This window comes from Hesperophylax consimilis, chromosome 5 (genome assembly GCF_061612785.1).
Source record: "Hesperophylax consimilis isolate HC1 chromosome 5, BYU_Hcon_1.0, whole genome shotgun sequence".
Lineage (NCBI taxonomy): Eukaryota > Metazoa > Arthropoda > Insecta > Trichoptera > Limnephilidae > Hesperophylax > Hesperophylax consimilis.
This window is the reverse complement of record NC_142840.1, coordinates 20,939,696-20,962,454: the sequence shown is the minus strand read 5'-3', so window position 1 is coordinate 20,962,454 and position 22,759 is coordinate 20,939,696. Positions and strand designations below refer to the sequence as shown.

The 22,759-nt window shown below is 36.1% G+C and overlaps 1 protein-coding gene across 1 annotated transcript in view; it reads left to right on the top strand.

Annotated features, from left to right (window-relative positions):
• The window catches only part of LOC149423635 (neurotrimin-like), a 233,822-nt gene that overhangs the window by 114,932 nt on the left and 96,131 nt on the right, over positions 1–22,759 (top strand). Inside the window, exon 3 of the mRNA XM_089632052.1 lies at positions 17,535–17,782. Within this exon, the coding sequence (XP_089488178.1) occupies positions 17,535–17,782 (248 nt within the window). The remainder of the gene's footprint in view (positions 1–17,534; positions 17,783–22,759) is intronic.

The window sequence follows — 22,759 nt, the reverse complement described above, 5'->3', positions numbered from 1 at the left end:
ACTGCCTTCTGAACACGTTTCCGCTAATACCTAAATAATTTCAATAATATAACAACTTACAACGTAGCTCCGTGTGTTTGTTACCTGTAACTAACCATTGCTAATTACACAGTTGACCGAACACGAACCGAATCACGTGATGGCTCACCCCGATCTACGTTACCGAACTAGGACATAGTGTACCCATTCTGATAGATACATTCTGTGTGGAGTGTGGTACGTTATACTGCTAAGAGTAATGTATTAGAACTGTCCACATTCTGTGCTCCGGGTAGCAATAGGGGAAATAAAATTACTTTTTGGGATAATCTAGTCATCAGTAATAAATTTGTTCCTATTACGTTAATTCTGATACTAAATATCTACCTATGTAAAACTAAAAAAATGTATATAACTATTTCTTCATCGTATATATATATATATATTTTTAAATCTTTTACAGAAATATAGGAATTAAAGTGGCCGATAAAACGAATTCCACTTATTATTAATGAAATTGTAATTTATAAGAAGTGCCTAACAACTAAAGACAGAATAAGTGTAGTCTACAAGCCGTGTCGCTAGCGACTACATTACCACAAACATTGAGCCAAATGTTTGTGCAAACATGTAACATTGAGGTAGGCCCACAATGTTTATGTATTTCGTGGCCAATGGAAAACAAAAAAATGTTGTGGCCCCTACCCAATGTCTTAGTCCGATGTTTTGAAAACATTATGTCGCTGTAGATCTGACTTTATAGTATTAAAATATAACTTGGACATAAATGTTCACAGCCTTAGTCACATAATTTCAAACAATGATAGAGCCAGCTATTGATGTGATAAATCTAATACCTAAATATGGAGATAATAATGTGTGACGCAAAAACTGTAGTGAATTCTTTTATTTATAAATCATTTACAAATCTACTTATAAATTGAATAAAATTCTTGACGCGTAATTTGATGGAGGAAAGTTTGTCCAACATTTCCAAATGTCACCGTTCCATACGTCAACCCGTCGCCCTGCTTGGATCGGGGTGTGAAATAAACTTCCCTCGTCCAGTAAATGACCCGGATCTCTTTACGGTTCATCCGTCGCAGCTTCCTTTGGAGGACCTACCCGGACTGGACAATCCCACCCTCCCGGCTTTAACTGGATCAACATCCCTCAACATGGCTGACCCTCGAATAAAATAGACTCGACCCCTTTTAGGAGTGGGCAGATTTATTATTTGTTACTCGGACGATTTGGTTCTCGTGTTTGTACAATGAATGATTCGGAACTTATTTACATTTTTCAAAGTCACTCGTGTTGTTATAAAATATTTATTTAACCTTTGCTCGGCACTTATTATTTTATCATCTGTTATTTTCTTTTCATAGTTGTTTTATCTTTTAATTCTGTATTTTTCAGTCTCATTAAAAAAATCCTGAATGAAGAAACATCGTTGAGTCCTAAAAATATAAATATTATTTTATTTTATTTTCTATTCTGTAACGAATATCAAGATCTGGATCGTTTCAATTCAATTTCTATTCAACTATGACCTTTCAAGGTTTTATTTAAGCGCAAAAAAACTAGACACGTTACTTAAAAAATAAATAAATTTACTAAAGATTGCATTCAGAGTTGTCAGAAGTAATCTAAAACAAGACTTATAGGACGCAAGTGTTTCTTTCAAGTATTTACTGTAGGTTCTAGAAAATACGGTTAATACAACATCCAAAAATAAGTTAAATTAAGAAATGCGAGAATTCGATTTCTGAAATGTCTAAGAATTGAAAGGTCAAAAACAGTTCCCTTTGTGATATTTTCTACAATTTTTATTTTAATTTTTATATTTTAGCGATGGCAGATGGGAATAAGTCATTCAATACCATCGCCTGGCTTTGTTCACGAATTTAGAAGATGGAACTAGGCAAATAACGCAATAATAATTACCTAACAGTCGCATGTTGTAGATTAAATCATATAATTTGAACATCTAAAAACGTAGTTACTCCATTTGATGACTACAAGCCAATCATTTTATTCAAAATTAGGTACGTAATAAACCAAACAATGTATAATATATACAATTAATTGGATTAAAATAATTTCGTATTTGAAAGTCTTCATTTTTGTTCGACGTTATTCAAAACGAATAATATTGCTTGAATCGGAGCGATTAATGAATACAAAACAAAATAAAGTAAACAATGTAACCAATTTTGAACCACTATACATTTATTTTTTAATAAACGCTGACCGGTTTCGGAACAACCGTTCCTTCTTCAGGACAAAATATATACTTACTTAACATTACAAAACAATGGGCAAACATAATACATTTCTTGAAGTGGGGTTTTGGACGTGACTTAGGATTAGTGAAGAGTGCGGGGTGGGGAAGAGATGGACCTTACATTAAAAGGGAACATGTCTTAGATGGGACTGTAAGATAATAACTATGGTTTATTGATAATGGACTGATTACTATTAAAGGTTTTCTTTATTTCTAAGAGTTATAAGTTATCTAATCGTTTTCGTTTATTATTAAAATGAAAAATATTTGGTTGCGCCAATACTTATTATACATCAATTTGTATACACATCTCATGAATAGGTATGTACATACATGCGACCACTGTACTGAGAGAATATTGTTGTTTCTTTGTCTTACTTACTTCGATTCCTGCACCTTTCTGTGCACATTATGTAGTCAGTCTGTTACAATAACCCGAACCGCATAGCTCTTATCTCGCTTAACCTATTACATTTTCATCCGCGCCGATATCGTGCAAACCGTTATGTGTTCAGTGCCATTGCTGTAAATAGGATAAACAAGAAGAAAAACGAGTGCCCTTGTTCCTAATGGTGAGTTCTTCCTTTCATACAACATATTACTATCTCATGTGCAGTGGTAATTACACTTACATTCAAGGTCCTTCGACAAACATTTTTTACATGCCTAAAACAACATAATATCTTTAACAAACCAACATTTCCCCCTGTGTTTTTCCAAAACTATGATTGTTGGCAATGCTATGGTTAGAAAAATCACTCAAAAATCACACCTTAAATATTCTTTGATTTTAATGTTCAAAAAACAAATTATTTTCCCGAATTAACATGAGGAGCAGTAATTTCGTTTTAGTATATATATACCAGAATAAGTTAATTAATGGTCGCTCAAATTGTTATCTATGGTATTTCTTGAATAAAAAGCTGATTTAATAATAGACGAAAGATTTTTGAGACATTGAACTGAAAAAATAATAATATACATATAAAAGTTTACGCCAAAAGTTTACAAAAGTGCAGATACTATTGAAAAATAAATTCAAAAAATATCTACATGAAGGAATGAATAGAGAGAATTTAAAGAAAAAAACTAAAAGATGAAGATCTGGTTCTAACAAAGTGAAAATATAAACAAATCTGAGTACCCCGACGAAGCGATGGACTTAATAAATAAGATAATAAATTTTAATAATGTTGTTATTGTCATGGACCCAATATCTGAATTTAATGAAAGTGTCTCAAATGCTTTAAAATCATAATTCTAACATGTTTAAAAATGATGTGTAACCGCACAAGAGTCCCAACTGCTCCCAAATGTCTGGAATGAGACTATGGCATCCCCAATTGGATTATTTTGTGTTGTGAGGCTAAAAGTGGTGGGGAAGGGAAGGATATGGAGAAGAGGAAGGCGGGAAGTACCTTGGTATTCACATCAAGTCACCAAACAGGCCAAAACCATTTCAAGCAACTTTTAAATTCTGAATAGTGGTATTACACCAGGGCGATACTGAGAGTACCTTTTATTCTATAACATCTCGCAAGTATAGTAAACATATTATTTTAAATGAGTAATTTGTGAAAAAACACAAATTAATCAAATAAAATTTAATGGTTTAAGCCGGAATTTGAACCCGCGACCTCCAGCTTGCTATTCGAGATAACGATAAAATAATAAAATATTGCCAAAAAACCCTTAATTTTATGGCTTCCTCAAAATCCGTAAAGTAAAAACCACCATTAGGCCTGTAGTTCGTCGTGTAAATCCCCACGTTTTAAGCTATCGTCAATGACAATACAATGACATTTAATGTAAACATATTAATACCAAAATTATTTAACAAAAGTAATGTGTTTACCTCAAAATATGTAATTAAGAACTCTTATAAACTGATCAATAACTTGAAAAATTTTGTACTTTTCGGAAATTCTAAACTTGTGTCCTTTGATGTCGTTAATTTGTTTTCTAATGTACCGATTACTTAAAGTATAGTAATTATTTGTAAATTATTGCAGGATTCTAAATTGCCTACGCATCTTTACAGTAATCTCATTAGTTTATTTAACTTAGTTTTGAACAATAATTGCTTCCAGTACGACAGTATTATAATATCAACAGAAAGAGGAACTACCAATGAGAGCCCCTACCAGCCCAACAATCATAGTTTTGAAAATAATACGGGGATAAATATTCTTCATAAATCCATTATTGATGGTGAGTTTATTATGAATAAACCAAAAATATTATCTTACTGTGCCATATTATGTTACTGGTTTAAAAAAAGGAACAATGTTTTATTTATTTATATAGAACAGCCACAAAGTGAAAGCTTCTTTCAGAAATACAAAAAAAAAATATTATAATCGATATAAATATTATATTAAAACATTATTCGATTATTTCAGAGTTTCGTAAGTAATGTTTCAATCACGCCCATTGCCATGGAAAGGTTAAGTGTTTTTTTCCCAGCTAAAATGAGTACGGAGTATAAGATCTACATACAAGTTGCCAAGCATTAGCCGTTTTGGAAAATCATTATTCAAACATTATTACGTTTTCCTAGGAAAGTGATTTTCTTATCTCCACCAACCGCGATATTAAAAAAAATATTTTGGCTTCGTACTCGTTCTGCGAACACTACCAAAATATCATGTTTGTACCTAAATATTGTGAACTCTACAATATTTTTTTTTCTTGATCTGGTCCTTCTTTATACTACGAATTTTTTTAAAATAATTTTTAAACATAAATTATTCGATAATACGTGAGCATAAAAAAAATTGAAAGAAACTTAATGAATATACAATAAAATTAAATGTACTGTAATTTAATGAAGATCGATATAATGCTATTATATCTATGAATAATATTTATGTAATACGTATTTTGGCAGACGTTATTACGGACATTTAAAAAATTTATACGTGTACTGTTTTAGGTAAGTTGTTAAGCAGTACAATAAATTATAAGTGTTTACTAAATTATATTTTAAACCGAGTACCTATGAACGCTGTGAACACGTACAATGCAAGTCATCATAGATAGTTTTGTTGTGCAAAGGAGTTCAAAACAAGAGAACAAAATAATTAGTTTCAGAGCAATGGGTTGTAACTTTGTTGATCTTTATGAAAATGAATATGGACAGTTGGTTGTAAAGCATGTTTGTATTTAAAAAACCTTTATTACGACAGATTAAGTGTTTTACAGAATTTACCAATCAAACTGAGCAGTTTGTCGGTGACCAAATGTGCCATTGCCTTGAACAGAACTGATGTGACCGCTATGGGGTGGTAGTTGGCCGGGCTGGAGCGGTCACCTTTCTAATGAATAGTATGAATGACTGCCCTTTTCCAACCAGAGGGTACAGAACCACACTTAAGGAACATTTTAAATAGCTTCGTCAAAAATTGAACTTTTTCTGCAGCACACCTCTGCAATATCAGGGCAAGTATTCCGTCAGGTCCACTTGGTTTGTTAACATCAATCCATCGGTAGACGTAAATTACATCCCGATACCGGATCTGTGGTGAATAACCGACGCCGACGGCAGGATTGCACCCCGATCATCGAGGATCGACATTTTAGCCAACAAGTTGGCCTTTTTGGTGGCGACGTTTGCTAGTTAGCCGTTAGGTCTGATGAAAGGTGGCAGACTGGGTATGCAGAAATTATGACCTATTGAATCTGAAAGCCGCCAGAATGCTCTGCTACCATGCGGGTAGGCAGCCATCTTTTTGCTAGTCTGCAGATCTTGCTCGAATTTCGACCTATTTATGATGCTCTAGCTTTTCTTTGTCAACTTGTTATGTGTTGATTACTGTTTTCTAAAGTTTGAGTTCCTCGAATTATTTCGGAACATTATGGACTGACCACCGGCTTTGAGTACCCAAGAGTTTTTTTTTTTATATGGTGGATTGTATGAAACCATCCATCGTAGATCGTAGATGAGATGACTTTGCCAATTTTCTGGGCACAGCTGCTCTGGAAGAATTTGAAGTCTTAAAACAGATAGCTGACCACGGGAAAGCGTTCTAGTATGCCTGCATACCGAAGCAATTTTCTGACCTATAGTGCCCGTGTTGTGTGCGGCTAAGGAGGTTAACCAATCAGTTTCCCCACAGCGTAGGAAAAGGGTAGGTCCCCTCCAATGACCCATAGTACCACACCTTTCTCTTCAGCCTTTCGTTTGGTGGTCTAAATTTAACAGGAATTGATATATAATATCGTCACAAGGCAGTGATTTACCTTCATCAGTAAAATCTGGTATCAAAAGCCCCATTAGTTGATGATAAATTATAATAGGTCAAATTATGTTATAAATTGGCTAGTGACGATGCCAGTAGTCCAATCTTTGAATAACTTTAATTATCTTTAAGTCATCAATAAAGGACCTAATCATTTATGTCGGTAATGTCAATTAAATTTGAAGATGATATAAGTGGGTCTTATGAAGATATCTATGGTACTCCAGGTAAATGATGTATGTTCAAATTACTTTATTTATCACACACATTATCTTTTATTTATTCATACCTTTATCACGTACTTATAGTATTTTAATCTTATTGAATAAATTATGTTTATTTTTATTTTATAGGTATTCGCCTTAGTGTCATTATAACCGATAAAGTGCATAATTTTACCGAAATATTTCAAATGTATAATAACTTTGGTGGTGTCCAATTTGTACACCTAAAAAAACAACGAAATAACTTTGAAACCTTCAGATTACTTCAGATTAAAGTCGTTGAAAATATTAAGTACAATATAGTTTACCTTTGTATTTCAACTATTAAATTAAATACAACACATTAACTATAATAAAATATGATGTAATCAAGTGTTTTCATATCTTGTACAGCGCTTTACCATAACGCTAATTATTCATTTAAATAAAACTGGAAAGCAGAAAATTTATGCAAACCATTTAAACAAGCAGGAAGATAATTTATTCCCGACTTGCTTCGTAATAATTTCAAAGTTATCTTCTATGTGCTTACTTGGGAGCATTAAACGTTGCCTTAACACATTAAGATTGCGAAATTTACCTCTTTTTTCAATAATGCACAAAAGGCGACACTGAGAAAAGAGTGCATTACTTTTAAGCGCTGTCTTGAATTGAACTACTGTTAAGTAGAATATATATGTTTAATTATATTTAAATCTGAGGTCATTCTAATAGATAACTCACTAAAACACCCAGCTTTGCTCGGGCTTTATCTGCTTCAGGAAGTGAAAAAGGTAATGGGATGATTTTTAGAAATCATCACTGGAGGGGACCCACCCTTTCCCGACGGCTGTGTGAGGAAACTGATTGTTTAACCTCCTTAGCGGCACACGTCAGGACTCTAATTTTTTTTGTAAAAAGAAGCTAAATTTATTTTAAAACGATTCTAGACCCTCCAATGTCCCTGCATGCATGATTGTTAGTAACATAAAAATATACAAGCCGCGTATCGAGGGCAGTTTATCCCACTATCACAGGGCAGTCCCGGCAAGAATGAGCGTGGCAAGCGGCTTGGCCACAACGATCCCAAGCACCCGCGTCCCTTAGCCAGTTTTCCGAGAGTACCCTCGAAGAAATGTAAATTGGAGGAGGGGGGGAGATACTCCCAAAGACCCTAGGGAATGAAGTGAGCCTCAGGTCACCGGAGGCAGGACGGAAGGGGACCGGGCTCGCGCAAAAATTCCCCAGGCCCGCTCATGATGCCGGGGGAGGCACCCGTGGTTCGTGGGATAGCCGCACTGGATTAATGTCACCTTACTGGATGCAGGAACAGGGTCTATCCGCCCCCATGGTGGGGAAATGAACAACACAGTACGATAGAGTTCAGTTCGACAACCTATTCATAAACCAATTTGTTAGTAACAAATGAGAAGCCAAATAACAAACGTAGAAAATAAGTTGTGATCAACAACAAATTGACCGTTCAGAATAGAAAAAAAAGAAGGGAAAAAAAGAATAACATAGTATTAAAGAGCTAAAACATAAAAAGAAACAGTATTATCATTATCAACGCGTTCCTAATAAATAAATAAGGCCAAAATTCAAAAGTAAAAGGAAGAATGAGCATAAAAAAAACAGTGTAAAAAACGGGCAAAAACGGTGTAAAAATCCAATAAACACAATAAATGAATAAGAAAAAATAAAACAAACAAATAAGATAATAAATGCATTGCGATCATGCCATAAAACAAAGAAAGTAAAGCCAATGAGTATATAAAAATAAAAATAAAACACAAAGCAATCGCGCATAAGCAATATTAAAGTTGTTATAGAGGAGTAACCGTGGAGTGACAGGAACAATACGCTTGGCACCTGAAACAAAGATGATTTTTATCTAAATCAGCAACTCTAAGCACAGGCCATCTCTCTACCCAGGACTTTACAAACTTTTTGAAGCATTCAAAATTCTCTCTGTTAAACACGAGATCGGCATTCCATGCCGGTCTTGTAATCCCTCTCAAGCCATCCAACATTTCCTCTCGGGCATCCTTCATCAACTCGCAGTGCCACAGAATGTGCTCGGCTGTCTGGTTAGTGTCACCACATGAACAGTTCGGATGAGGAGACAAGGCGAGACTATGTATCCGCCCCCTGAGCTCCCCATGACCGGACACCAATTGCGTCATATAGTGATCCAGTTTTATGTGCGTCCCTTCCATTCTGCTTTTAACTGAAGGGAAGAAAGAGAAAGTCAATCTACCCTTCGTCGACCTATCCCATCGCTCTTGCCATACACTCAGCGTTCTATCTCGCATGGCTTTCAATAAGCCAGGAAGGGACACCGCTCCACCGGGTGTCAGTTCGACTCCCAGGTGGACAGCGGCCTTACCTCTTATCAATGCCTTTTTTGTCAAAACTTGCCTAATTTCCAAGTCAATCGGCAGTGTACCAGCCAGGACCGGTAATGCATCATTAGCCACAGTCCTATATGCGCCCGAAAGCGCCAACAGGGGAGTCCGTTGGCCCCGCTTGAGGGCCAAGTGGATCAATGCATTATCCAGCCGGTGCTCCCACACAGAAGCAGCATACGAGACATGCGTCACGTAAACACCCCTATATATGAGGCAAAGTGCCGGAGTCCGCAATCCCCACTCAGCCGTCGAGAGCCTTCTCAATTTCAAGAATAGGGCCTGGGCCCTGCTAGAAACTCTCTTGACGTGCGCTATGAACGAAGAAGATCTATCTAAAGTGACGCCTAAATACCTGGTGCTTTCAACGAAACGGATAGTGGAGCCTCCCATTCTGATGGTAGGGTTTCTGGCACGACTGAGCATACCCTTCATCAAGAGTCCCACGGTCTTATGGGGAGCGAAGTTCAGCCTGTTTCTCTTACCCCATTCAAGAATTTCACGCAGACCCTCTTCTGCTTTACTCTCCACTTCCTTTCTGCTGTCCCCTGAGACCAAAAGAAACTTATCATCTGCATAGTCGACCGATATGCATCGTTCAGGCAAGGGTAACCTAGAGGAGTCGTCAAAAAGGATGTTCCACAGGTCAGGCCCGAGGACTGACCCTTGTGGACAGCCCATGTTAACGTCACGTATGATAAAAAAATCACCATACATCACAATAACCTTTCTGTTACGTAAATAATCACTAATAATATTGAACAGTAAAGGCAGGCAATTACGACTTTTCAACTTAGTTAAAATCATCGGCCACCACGCATGATCGAAGGCACCCGAGATGTCCAAAAATATTCCAATTACATACTTCTTGGTACAAACCCTCACCCATTCAAGCGCATACTTAATGGCGTGTTTAGTGGACTTACCGGGGACGAACCCAAATTGGCGGTCACAGGGCGGAGACAGGGTGAGACGGAGCCTATGTTTGATGATTTTTTATAGATATATTTAATAGTATTTTACCTAAGGTTGGAAGTAAGGTGATGGGTCTGTAGGCTCCGATATCTGTTCTCGGCTTGTTGTTCCCCTTTGGTATAATCCGGAGCACGCCTTTCTTCCATTCTGTAGGGAATACTCTTCTACGCAAGCACGTTTCCAACACTTGATAAAGCTCCTCTTTAGCGTGGATCCAAACATTCTTCGCTATTATGCTGTTCAATCTGTCAAATCCCGGTGCCTTCTTCGGACCCAAACCCTTAATTATGATTTCAACCTCTGCTCGACTTAATGGTGGCATGCCTTTCCCCTGGGCGAGGTCTCTAGGTGGAAGCCGTGAAGGTTTCTTACCTGTTGATGGTGAACACTTTCCCCATTAACTGAGTCTAGAGGAACTAACTTGCCCAGAAGTGTCTCAAGAGTGGAGACTATGTCAACACTCTCTGCGTTCCCTTCGCTATTACCGAGCACACCGCTCGATAAGTATCATTCTGATCCTTTTCCCGAGTTTTCAACAGCGCTGTGGATTTCCCACGGGTTGGCGTTACCCACTTCATCTACCCAACTATGCCATGCAGCTCGTTTTGCTGAGAGGACGCCCGAACGATAGGCACCACGGGAAGCCCTAAAACAGGCCTGAAGTGCAGCCACTTCTTCAGGCGAGCATATACTCCGCCTAACCACTACCAGGCCCCTATAGGCTCTTTTGTAGGCCCTTTTCAGCAAAGTCAGCTCTTGTATCCACCACGGCGTCCTAATTAACTTCTTTGGGTTTGATCTGCCCAAAGAAGTTTCAGCGGCTGATACCACCGCCGCGTTGAAGAAATTCCCCAAGTTGTCCGGTTCCCTAGCGGCTACGTCATGAAAACCCCTTAAAGATTGACGCAGCGCATCCCCAAAGCTATCCCAATTCGCCCTAGTGGTTCTGAAGTTCCAAGATAATTGTGGAGCTTCTGTCTTTGTAATTCACACTGAAAAAGTTATCAATCTATGATCAGAAACTATTGCACACTCATGAACCGTCCATTTTGATATTTTTGACGCAACAGATCCAGAGCAGAGAGTGAGATCAATGTTGCTTTCGCCACCGGTTCCTGAAAATGTTGAAAACGTACCTTGTTCATTGAGGATGAACAGATCTTGCGCTGAGATAAGATCTTCGACGGCATAGGATCTTTCCGTTCGATTTCCGTAAAAGTCGAACCAGAGAGGCGAGCGCGCATTGAAATCACCTCCAATAATTATGTTTCGGCCTTTTAATTTATGCAAGGCACGCGTGAGGCTCAAAATATGCGGTTCAACTAAATTACCATATTTAAAATATACTGATATCACGATGATCTTAGTATCGCCAAATTTAAAGGAAACACAGGTTTGGTATTCGTTCGACAGTCCCTCGAGAAGGAGGGGGCTAATCAACGAAGTATTGACCAGAACACCCGCCCCGGGAGAGCTGCCTACTTCAAGTACCACCCCTGGACTAATGATACCAGGTGTTTTCCCTTGCCAAACGTATTGCTCCTGAATGAGCAGAATGTCGATCCCAAGGTTGGTCATGACCCGCTGGGCCTCAAGGGTGGCTATCCGAGACCGCTGCAGATTGATCTGGCCTATGGAGAGGGGATTAGCGGCGGCCATAATCAGTCATGCGAACTTGAGCCTCGATCGCAGCTCTGTTTGCGGGGCAGGCTCGGTCACCAGTACAATGATCGGCTGGTTTGGCTTGGTTTCTGAAAGTTGCGCAGATAGCGGCTTGTGCCTTTTTGGGGCACTCTTCGAAATCATGACCGGCTGCGGCACAGTGGCGGCAAGAAATGAACTCCTAAGTACATGATTTGCTTACATGGCCGTACATGTGGCATTTAAAGCAACGGGTTGCTCCCAGGTAGTTACGAACCCGACAGGCATTCCATCCAAGGTAGCAAAGACCGCTATCTATTAGTACCTTCCGGCAATCCGGATGACACGTGACAATCATATTCATAGTCCCGCTTTCACGTTTCCCAAAGAGGGAGACCCTCCGCATTGTCCTTAAATGGTCTTCCCTGGAGAGAGTTGATTTTTCTGCGACGTTATTATCAAAAATTTCCTTGAAAAGAGCCGTGTCAGCAGTTGCGTCTCCTCTGGGGACGTCATAAATGACTATCTTGGGTAGTCGTCCCTGTGGGTTAACCATTTTCAAACCTTTGAGGGTTAGTTTTTCCGTCGCCTTCTGAATGTTTTTGATACCCCCCGGGCTATCAGTTTGCAGAAGAACGCCTCCACCCTTGATCTTACGTGTCCTTACCACTTTAAAACCGTCTGTTTTGGGATCCAGAACCAATGTAAGTACATTCTGGGTCTCCTCAGATGTTTTGCCTTCAGGGGCAGTGGGGTAGAATAGAATAGTGGGCCTCAGAGAAGGCAGCTCACGCTCCTGTCCCTCGAATAAGATGGAACCACTGGGAGGCGCTCCGGAAGCTGCACCCGCATATGTTTTTTTACCTACCACTTTTTCAATAACTGGTGGCATATGGGACGGACGTTTAATGAGTAAATCTATTTTTTCCGATAATCCCTTCTGTGATTTAATAACCTCAGCAAAGGCGCCAGTTCTCGCGTTGGCGGCAACACAGGTATTTGCCAGGTTTGCGAGCTCATTACGAATTAGATCTATACTTACCTCAATAACTGAGCGGTCCTCCTTTTTCATTTTATTTTTCATCTCATTCACCTTTGCAGAGATCGTCGAAAGAGGGCTCCAAAATGGGGCGAGATAATCCTCCTCGACTGGCATATCGTAGTTGTCACCTGAAATGAACTGTTCCTCAATTCTGCCACGCTTCTTTTTTGCTGGGTTAGGCGACGGGTTTTTGGCCACGTCACCAGTACCAGTGGAAGTATTTCCAGAAGGAGCGTTCGCTACATCTTTCGGGGTGGCCAAAATGGATGCTGCTCCCTCTTCACGGAGTAAGCTGCCATGGATACTGGTAAACGGTGAAGTGGGCCGTCTAGGAGTACCAGACTCCTTGTGGGCTTGAATACTCTCCATGAGCACATAGGATCTGGGAGAAGGCCGTCTCCTTTGTGAGGATATCTCCTTCCCTCTTGCCTGCGCTATTTTAATAACTTCCTCCTTTGAAAACTCATGGAGGGCAACTTCTTCCTCATCGGAGGAGTCCATGGAGGACATATTACATGTAATAAAAAATAAATTAAAAAGAAACAACCAACCTAAAAATTAACAAAAATAAAAAATCCAGACAAAATGCTGGAACTTACCGCTGTGGGTAGAATGCAAATACAGATGTTATTTACAAAATCTGCAAACTCACCAGAATTTCACAAAATCCGAATTTAATTATGTAATTGATGATTAACACAGTACTGATAATTGTTTCTGCCGCGTTTATACAATTCAGATTAACTCAAAACACATTTAAACGTCGGTAATCCGACCCGAAAATTAACTAAAAAAAAAACTCTTTTTAACACTTATTATGTACTATTATATTGCTGAAGAATAGAAATACATTAAATAACCGCCAGAAGTGCGATTAAATATGATTATAATTAAGATTAACACCGTTTCGTTTCTAAGTAAACAAACCGTTGCACGAAGGTAGGTATATCAACTGCCCGGGTCGGCCGGGCGAACTGAACTGTGAACTGTTCGAAATCATCAGTAAACTGTGACCTTCCTCTAGTTTTGTCAATTGTGCAAAATTTCATCCATCTCGGAATAAATAAATATCGGATTAAAAAACGAAGCAAAACAGAGACACTTTTCCATACATATAATACTAGCTGAAGTACCCGGCATTGCCCGGATTCTTCCCAGAGTTTTTCTAAATCTCATGGCGTCCCCGTAATTTGTATGTAGATAGAATATACATATTAAATAAAGATTTACTTCCGCTAATGTCACTCATTTACCTTAGACCCATTTACACCTGGTCACGGTTAAACTGTTTATCTGTTCAACAAAGAATTTGAAATAAAAAAAATGTTTCGTCAATTCCACCAGAAGTAAGAAATCCTCGGCCTTTTTTTTATTTTTTTTTTATATTAACTCCACACAGGAGGCCCTGAAGAAAATAATTTCCCTCAGGGCCTATGTCATCTTTGGGGATGCTGTGTGGAGGCCTTACATCGGGTAAGACACACCTGTAATGATTTATCTCATTTTTAGGTGAGTAGGTACCGCACGGTAGTCCCATCTGCTCTCAACCCTTCTGAAGCCATTGAAAATATGGCATCCCCGGTAGGGGATATATCGTGAGGCTGAAAGGAGATGAGAGGGAAAGAAAGTGGAGGAAGGTGGGGAAATCCTAACTATTTCCAAATAAATTTCTATTAAAAAATGGTAACTTTGTCTTACAAAGAACTCGAACATAAATATAGTGAAATTGGGCTGTAAAATAATTTTCTATAAGAGTTGTTATATTAAAATCTAAAGTAAGGGGACTCTCATTCATTAAATAAAATAAATCAGTTTCCTGTACCGTTTTAAATTTCTACGAAATTCTGTTTTCAGAATTGACTCAGTTGTCATCTTACAGCGTAATTACAAGGGTCTATTGAAAGGCAATTTAAATAATGAAAGCCCTTTCGCTCGAAACAAAAGCTTTTTTTGATTCTTATTTAGGGCGCAAGGACATCTTGTAAACATTTTAAATCGAGTTTCGAGAGTTAATTTTTATTGCGTTCTAAACAAAAAGAATAATTGTATAAATCGTCGATGTATAAAGGACAAAAGGGATAATATTCAAACAGAATCTCAAAAAAAATAATAATATACAAGGTGAAAATCATTTCCAGACGTTTGTTCACCTTTCTCAATAAGATCACAAAATCAATCACGCTTGGAATGTATATTATTGAAAGCACGACTTCCTTTAATGTCAATCAAATTTTTTTGTGATTTTAAGAATACGAAGCTCATTAATTTAATATGTTACTTTGTAATGGATTAATCTGACTAAAATATAATCGTTATAAGCATTACTAACAATCCTACAGGTGAAAGATCCAAAACATTTCCAGAAAATCAATTGTTAAATTTGGAAGTAAACAGTGTGATAGTTAATTATTTTACATGTAGAAGTAAAATATTTATATAAATGGATCCCCCGCAATATTTCACTATTGCTAATGTGATTCTTGGGCGCCTCCGACTTTTTCCACCATTCACTAATATATACCACAGTGTTAGTGTTAAAAATTTTATTCGACTGTAACTCATTTCGATGCAGTGATATTGGGCTAAGTATTCCTCGATGGTCCCTTATACCAGTTAAACATTTTTAAACACTCCTGGCACTGATAAAAACTAACCTTAAAGTTATCAGCGATATCGGTCGACTACTTTTCGAGTTTTGCGTGCACAAACATACTCAGGCGGAAAATTTATTTGAAAAATTCAGAAAAAGATTCAGTTGCATTAAGGAAATGAACCCAGGACCTAAGTCTTACCTGGGTTTTGCTCTACCACTCAATTATTTGATCTTATCCTCTTCGGTCATATTTACCCATATCAAACTTCGATTAAGAACTACCACCATTATATTCATTTTCTTCACGCATATTTGTATTTTCCGCTATCTTCTTATATGATTGCAAGATTCTTCCCGAGCTAAATGCAATCTAGATGGTGTCTTATATACATACATTATTTTTTTAAAGTGCGACATCTATTGACTTTTCCACAAGTCTAAGATAAATACATATATTTTTTTTGAAAATTCAAGAGTAAAATTATTTTATCATTGAAGACAATATTAGCGACTGTCAAACAAAAACAAATTAAAAAAATGTTACAAATAACAGAAAAATCAGAAAAAGATTCGGTCGCATATTTCGGTCGTTTCAATCGATTAATTAGGTTGCCTTCAATAATTAAAACATAACTGTTGACTTATATATTCAAATAACTGTGGTAAAACATACACAATGATAGCAGTACCCTCAATATCACTTAGTGAGACGAGGTGATTGATACTCTCAATTTTATTTTTATATTTACCATCCTTCCTTTGTTTGAATATTTAAATTTGAAAAAAAAAAATTTGATATTTTGTTATCTCCGTAACCACACTTTTTCTTTAAAACACAACCGCTTGCTTACATTTTGAAAGAATATATTAATGCTCAGAATTACGCACTGCGATATCATGTTAAATATATATTTTTAAATGTACCAAATAATGAGAAAAAAGTGTAGTGTAAAAGCACTGATTTTATGTTACTGTCAAAATATCTTCATAATAACCGTGTTCAGACTTGTTACTTGTGAATTAATGCTTGCTGTATAATTTATTCACGCTTATCGTATTCAAAGGTTTGATGTTTCCGGGTATTAACTTTGGGAACTTGTCTAAGTTACTTTGTTCACGTAAAATTTCCAGTAATTCAATAACTACCCCGAACCTTTTCCAAAACATCCCAATCAAAAGATGTCCGTTAGAGGATGAAACCTCCCAGTCTAAATTAAACATGAACCTATACAAATATTAACAATGTTTTGTTGATAATAACACGATTGAATCCTTCCACGAATAAAAACTTTGAAAACTTCAAATTGTGGAATTTCAATGCCGAAATGATGAAAGATTAATAAAACAACATAATGAGAACGAAAAATAAAATGAGGAAAATAACTTTAAAATGTAATATAACACACAACAGGGGTGGAGTACATAATAACTAACACTTTAAAAAAATTCTAGTATTCGGTGTTATCTATCTGTTTATCATATTTTATTAATTCCTCGTGAAATTACATGTATGTTAAATGAAATGCATGAATACTCCGACCTAATACTGTATCTCCAATTACCATTGTATCGGTATAAACGATATTAAGAGTTACTAAAATAATAACAAAAATTATTTTTTTTTAAAGTTGTCCTATCAAACCAAATTTTAATGCATGGAATCATTTGAATCATGCGAAATTTTTCAAATTCAAAATATGCTTCTTCCTCGAAATCTAGTTCATAACTCATTTTCATCGCAAAATTGGGGATTTTTTTATTTATTTTACTATTATTATTTATTTATTTATACGCCCATTGGGCTTTTACATATATACTTCATTAAAAAAATATTCTGAAGATTGGTAGTTCACAATAGTAACAGTAATAATACATTTAACCATACCCATTTGACATATTATTATAACAGCAAGTAAATAGTAAATACATACAATAATTATTTGTAGGTATAAACCTGTTGAACAAAAATAAGAATCAGCTATAATATATTGGCTTTAAGCCATCGAAATTCTATCTATATCTATCTATCAATATAATGGTGACATTTAACCGGTTCATTTAAATGATAAATAGTTTTTTTTTACCCTACAATTTCCTTTCCAGTGCTGTCAACTGATTTCATATCATAATGTAAGTAGCTATATCAAGTTCATTATTCTTTGCAGTGTTTTCTGCGCAGCGGACCCAAGGCAAGGTGGGCGAGGATGCGCCCCACGGTGAGGACAAGACCTCGGGCCCCCTGGACAACTCCTTGGGCGGGGAAGGGTCACGGAGCCCCGGGACGGGGGTGGCGCCGGCAGGGGGATCCAGAGCGGGCCCCTACTTTGACATCAACGCCTCCAAGAACGTCACCGCCCTGCTGGGGAAGACGGCCTACCTCAACTGCCGAATCAAGAACCTCGGCAATAAAACAGTATGATTTTAACAAAATTTATTTCTTCTTATAACATTCCACCTTCCCACTTGCTTTTCTTTACCATTCTTTTTAACCTCACAAAGTACCCCAATTGGAAATGACGTAGTCCCAGCTCCATTAAGTTTAAACTTGTGTCGCGTTCGCAGACAAAAAAACGTTTGTGTCGAAGGCAGTAATATGGGAGTAGAAAGAATTCAAATAATGAGCGAAATGTGGGATATAGAATAGGGTAATGAGGTATCTACCTACAAGTTTATCGTAACATCTATTACCTTTAACTTGAAACATACTTTGTTGTTGTAGCTCAATAATTAAATAATAAGCTTTACTGCGAACATGTTGTAAGCATATTTATTTGAGGTATTTACACTCAGATTGTTTATAATATATTTTGTTAATGTTATTAGGTTTTTCTAAACAAAAAAAAATTAAAACCCTTATAAAAGAAATGAACTAATTCTACAATAAACTTTAATATTAGTAAACCTTTAAAAAAATGTTTTTGGCATTCATACTCTCTATTAGTGATTGATATTTTATGCATATATATAAAATATCAATCACTAATAATCACTAACTATACCTGAAAACGTTATGCTTGAATAATTTACCAGTATGCGCTAGTAAGTGCTCTGATCGCATTGATATATTTTCCAAATTCTGTTATACAAATAACGTAATATAGGTAGTTTACGGTTCTCATATTGAAACTTCGTTAAATGGATAGGTGGGTAACAATAGGGATTTTGATGATTTCGATGGCTCATGTTGCCAGTTGTTGTTATCACAAATTCTCATGTTGCCAGTTGTTGTCATCACAAATTCGTAGTTTTTTAAATAGATCATCTGTAAATCTTGAAATCACTTATAACTTGGGAACAATTAAGCAATTTATTTGCGAAGAAATATATTTTTTTTTGATATTTAAAATATATATATATATATAGAAAGATATTTCTTCGTAGATAAAAATAAGAAATATTTTTAAATTATTTTTTTATTATTATGATTGATATTATTATTTAACTTCAAGATTTTTTGGTGGCAAAATAAACTATTTAGATACATAAAAAAGCAGTAATTGGTTTGAATGGCAGAATGGAAGTGTTATAAATAAACTATTCCGTTTTTCTCCAAGAGAAAAATGTATATGTCCGATATCCAACAAATCTGAAGCTTCTAAAAGGCCCACAATATTTTTATGAAAATTACTTTCGGGTTCTTCTATAATTCCTTTTCTTTTCACACTGTATTGTAGAAATAATAATGGTTTAGTACAGTAAAGTATGTACTTATATAAATTTGCCAAATATTATTCATACTGCAGCACTTATTTTTATTTAATTAACGTCGTCGACAACAACATTAAAGTACCTTTCAAAGATAATTCTAGGCTTTTAATCTGACGTGGCGATGAAATTTGACAAAAAAATTGAAGGTACGGATGAATTCATGGATATAAATAATTATCTGTTCATTGTATTGCCTCGTACAGGGGTCGGCAGACCGCGACTCTCGGTAAAGGCGTTTGCGGCTCTTCAGGCGTCAATTCCAATTTCACCTCCAATCAACCAGCTTCATGAGACGGAGCCGCTGAACGAACTTTGACGTGAACAACACCAACATTGTCTCTTTTAGAGCTAGATTTAGCTGTTATGATGTTTACCCATTTCTTTAACAAGGTGGCTATTCTCACTTGAAAGTCTGACAATCCCTTTCCTAGTAAGTAGAAAAATCGGAACGCGTATTATAAAACAAAGACATATATGTAACACCTGACGTTGCTTGCTGTTTTTAATATTTATCAACAACATAGTATTAAGAATAAAAACTGAAAAATATTTGCTGTTTGCCGATGACCAAGTTTTACAATTAAAAAATACAAAATTAGAAGATGGCGCCGATTTGCAAAAAGACTTATCATGACTTCATGAATGGTGCAAACCAAATGAAAATAAATGTGCTAACAGCACAAAGAAAAATTAAACATTTTCCTACACTGACAATGACAATGTCACTTTATATAACATAAGTTCAATTAAAGACTTGGGTGTGAAGCTTGACTCGTCACTTAGCTTCAATAAACATAAGGATACAATTTCAAAAAGTCCATCACAAATATTAGGATTAACGCTAAGAATCACAAATTGTTTTTAAAATGCAGAATTAACTTTATCATTCTAAAAATCAATTATTTGTATTATTTTTGAAAATACATCCACTATGTGTTTTTTTGTTCGTATGGATTGAAACCTATAATTATGTGATACATACCAATAGGTTTGAATACATAATAACAAAATTAACCCGTTTAATGGCTTATCGTGAAGGTTTATCTGGTCAATTTTTAACGCATTGTGATATAACTTTGCACTATAAACTACACCCTGAAAACCAGACCTAAACTTTCTTATTTATTGCTTTTGCATAAAATTATACACGAATAAGTTGATACACCCAAAATGTTATCACAAATTAACATCAACACACCGTCAAGAAAATCAACAAGGAGGAAGAAAGATATTTTCAACATTAAAGTCTAACACACACACAGAATATTTCTCGCCGGTACCGCAAACATTAAGAAATTATAACACTATACACTGCCCTCATAATAAAATAGACATTTTTAATGATCAATTTAATCACTTTAGGCAATTTTACCATTAATCACATCAAACTGATATTGTGATTAAGCCTACCAAATCATATAAAATGTTTATGGACATATTTGTATCCTACCTTTAACCATTTTTGTTATTATTTAAATTTTTGTTATTACTTTATATTAAAACATCCTGGTATGTTATTTTTTGGGAATCATGCCTGTTTTATGTTCTGAAATAAAATTACTTATTTTTACTGGCAAACAGTGGAATTTTTTTAATACGGATCTTTTAACGCCAACGAGTTTTTTAAAGGTGCAATAGTTATGAGGTCAAATGTGTTACATATGAGTTTAACGTTCAGCTGACTGTTTAATGAACCAGGCCGAATACATTACGAATCCCAAGCCGTAATGGATAAATTAGCGTACAGAAAAAAAATTAATTACAATTCTTGAAAAATTCCCCGCAATTTGGGAACTTTCCACGAATTGGAAACATTGATGTGGATATTGTAGACCATAGACATATTACACACGAAGACTGGTTGTGAGAAATTAGCAGTTCGTCCTATAAACCAAACGGTGTGTTCTAATGGGATAGTGTTTTATTTAACTAATAAAACACGTTTTATTAATTTTATTTAAACTTATATGTTTAGAATTAGCGTATTTTGATCTATGTGAATATATTTTTCACCGGAGTTACTTATTGCATTTATTTCATGTTGTCTGATATTTCTAGTACCAATTTGAAGTAGGTAATTAAGGTGTGTGGCGAGCATATTGCTTGCACTTGCCTCAGCTCACGCCAATAATGCTGTCAGACTTTGTGAAATTAATGTTGTGGGAAGGCAGGTAGCAAAATTGTTACGCGAGTCTTACCCTTCTGGCGTGGTAGTGCAAATGCGCATTAATAATAGTTCGAACCACAGCGTAAATAGCAATGGAAAAACGCAGTTAAGACTAATTGAGCTTTTTCATATTATGGTCGTTTGGAGTAAAATTTTCTGAATTATGCAGAATTGTTTTGAATTTGAGGAAAACAAGGATGTTTATGGTATTAAAAAAATTAACTCAATTTTTTTTCATAGTCTCACCATCTTTTTTTTTATTTCATAGAGAAATGTTTAACAAAACTTAGTTATTTAAAAAAAAGTATTACTGTTTAACAGCCTCGTTTCTGTTGGAAATATTGGGTGGAGATATTAAAATACCAAGCATTTCCTGAAGTAAACAAGAAAGTAAAATTCTACATGACTTCACAAGTTTTCATTGTAAAAGTTTTTTAACATATTAGGCAATAATAATGCATGATACACACACGCCAGTATAAATATAGTACAACCATACATTTTGCTTAAACCCAGTCAGTTAGTCTCTCTGTGAACACGTACGCCAGATAGATACCCAACATCTAGGGCAAGGCTGCCCAACTTTTTTAACAGTTGGGCGAAATTGACGATTTTGAATCACTGGCGGGCCACTGAATACCTGACGGTTCCTATTTTCATAGGGGGGGGGGGGGATTGTTAGAGAATTTCTATAAAACATTATTCCCCACAAAAAAAATTCAAAATGAGTGCTCCCCACAAAATATTTGAAATCCATGGGGGGGGGGGTTGTAACGGAACTTCGCTGAGGAAAAATTCCGCACACCCAAAAACATCATATGTGATTCCCCACAACAATTTTTCGAATTCCATGGGGGGAGGGGGGTGGCTACAAGATGCAAAAAATATTATATCAAAAACCGGTGTATTTTTGTTTCAAAAGTAAGTTCAACAGGTTAGATTTTTTCGTCGCTGATTCTCGTTCTGAGTAGCCTAAATAGCGATAAATCGCCTTCGTTGGCAACACTGGTGCCCGTGCGCAAGCTGCATTGTTTGTTTTACCGCGGGCCCGCGACACTTTTTCAAATTGGCGGATTGGCGGATTTTTTAAAAATGGTTCACGCGGGCCACATTGTGGCCCGCGGGCCTGGGGTTGGGCAGCCTTGATCTAGGGGAATGATTTAAATCAGATTCAACGGAGAAAAACTTAAATACTACATGGTACTATTATGTAATTATTTTAAGATTCAGGTTGAGGTCAACCGCAATCGGAAGAAAAAATTATTTTATAAATCTTTTTTTACACTCAATTACATATCATAATTTTTTTATTTTTTTTTAATTAGTCGGGTTTGTTTGATTAATTAGTATTCCTGATAAAACGTTTTAAATAGATAAGAATCCTTTTCAAGTGCATTATTTACTAACAATTAATAACAGGAATATTCGAAACAATCGATTTTAATTATTACACTAGGTATTTGAGAGCATTTTGTCCGTTGTCTGTAGAAGTTTTGTCCATATAAATTTTATCAA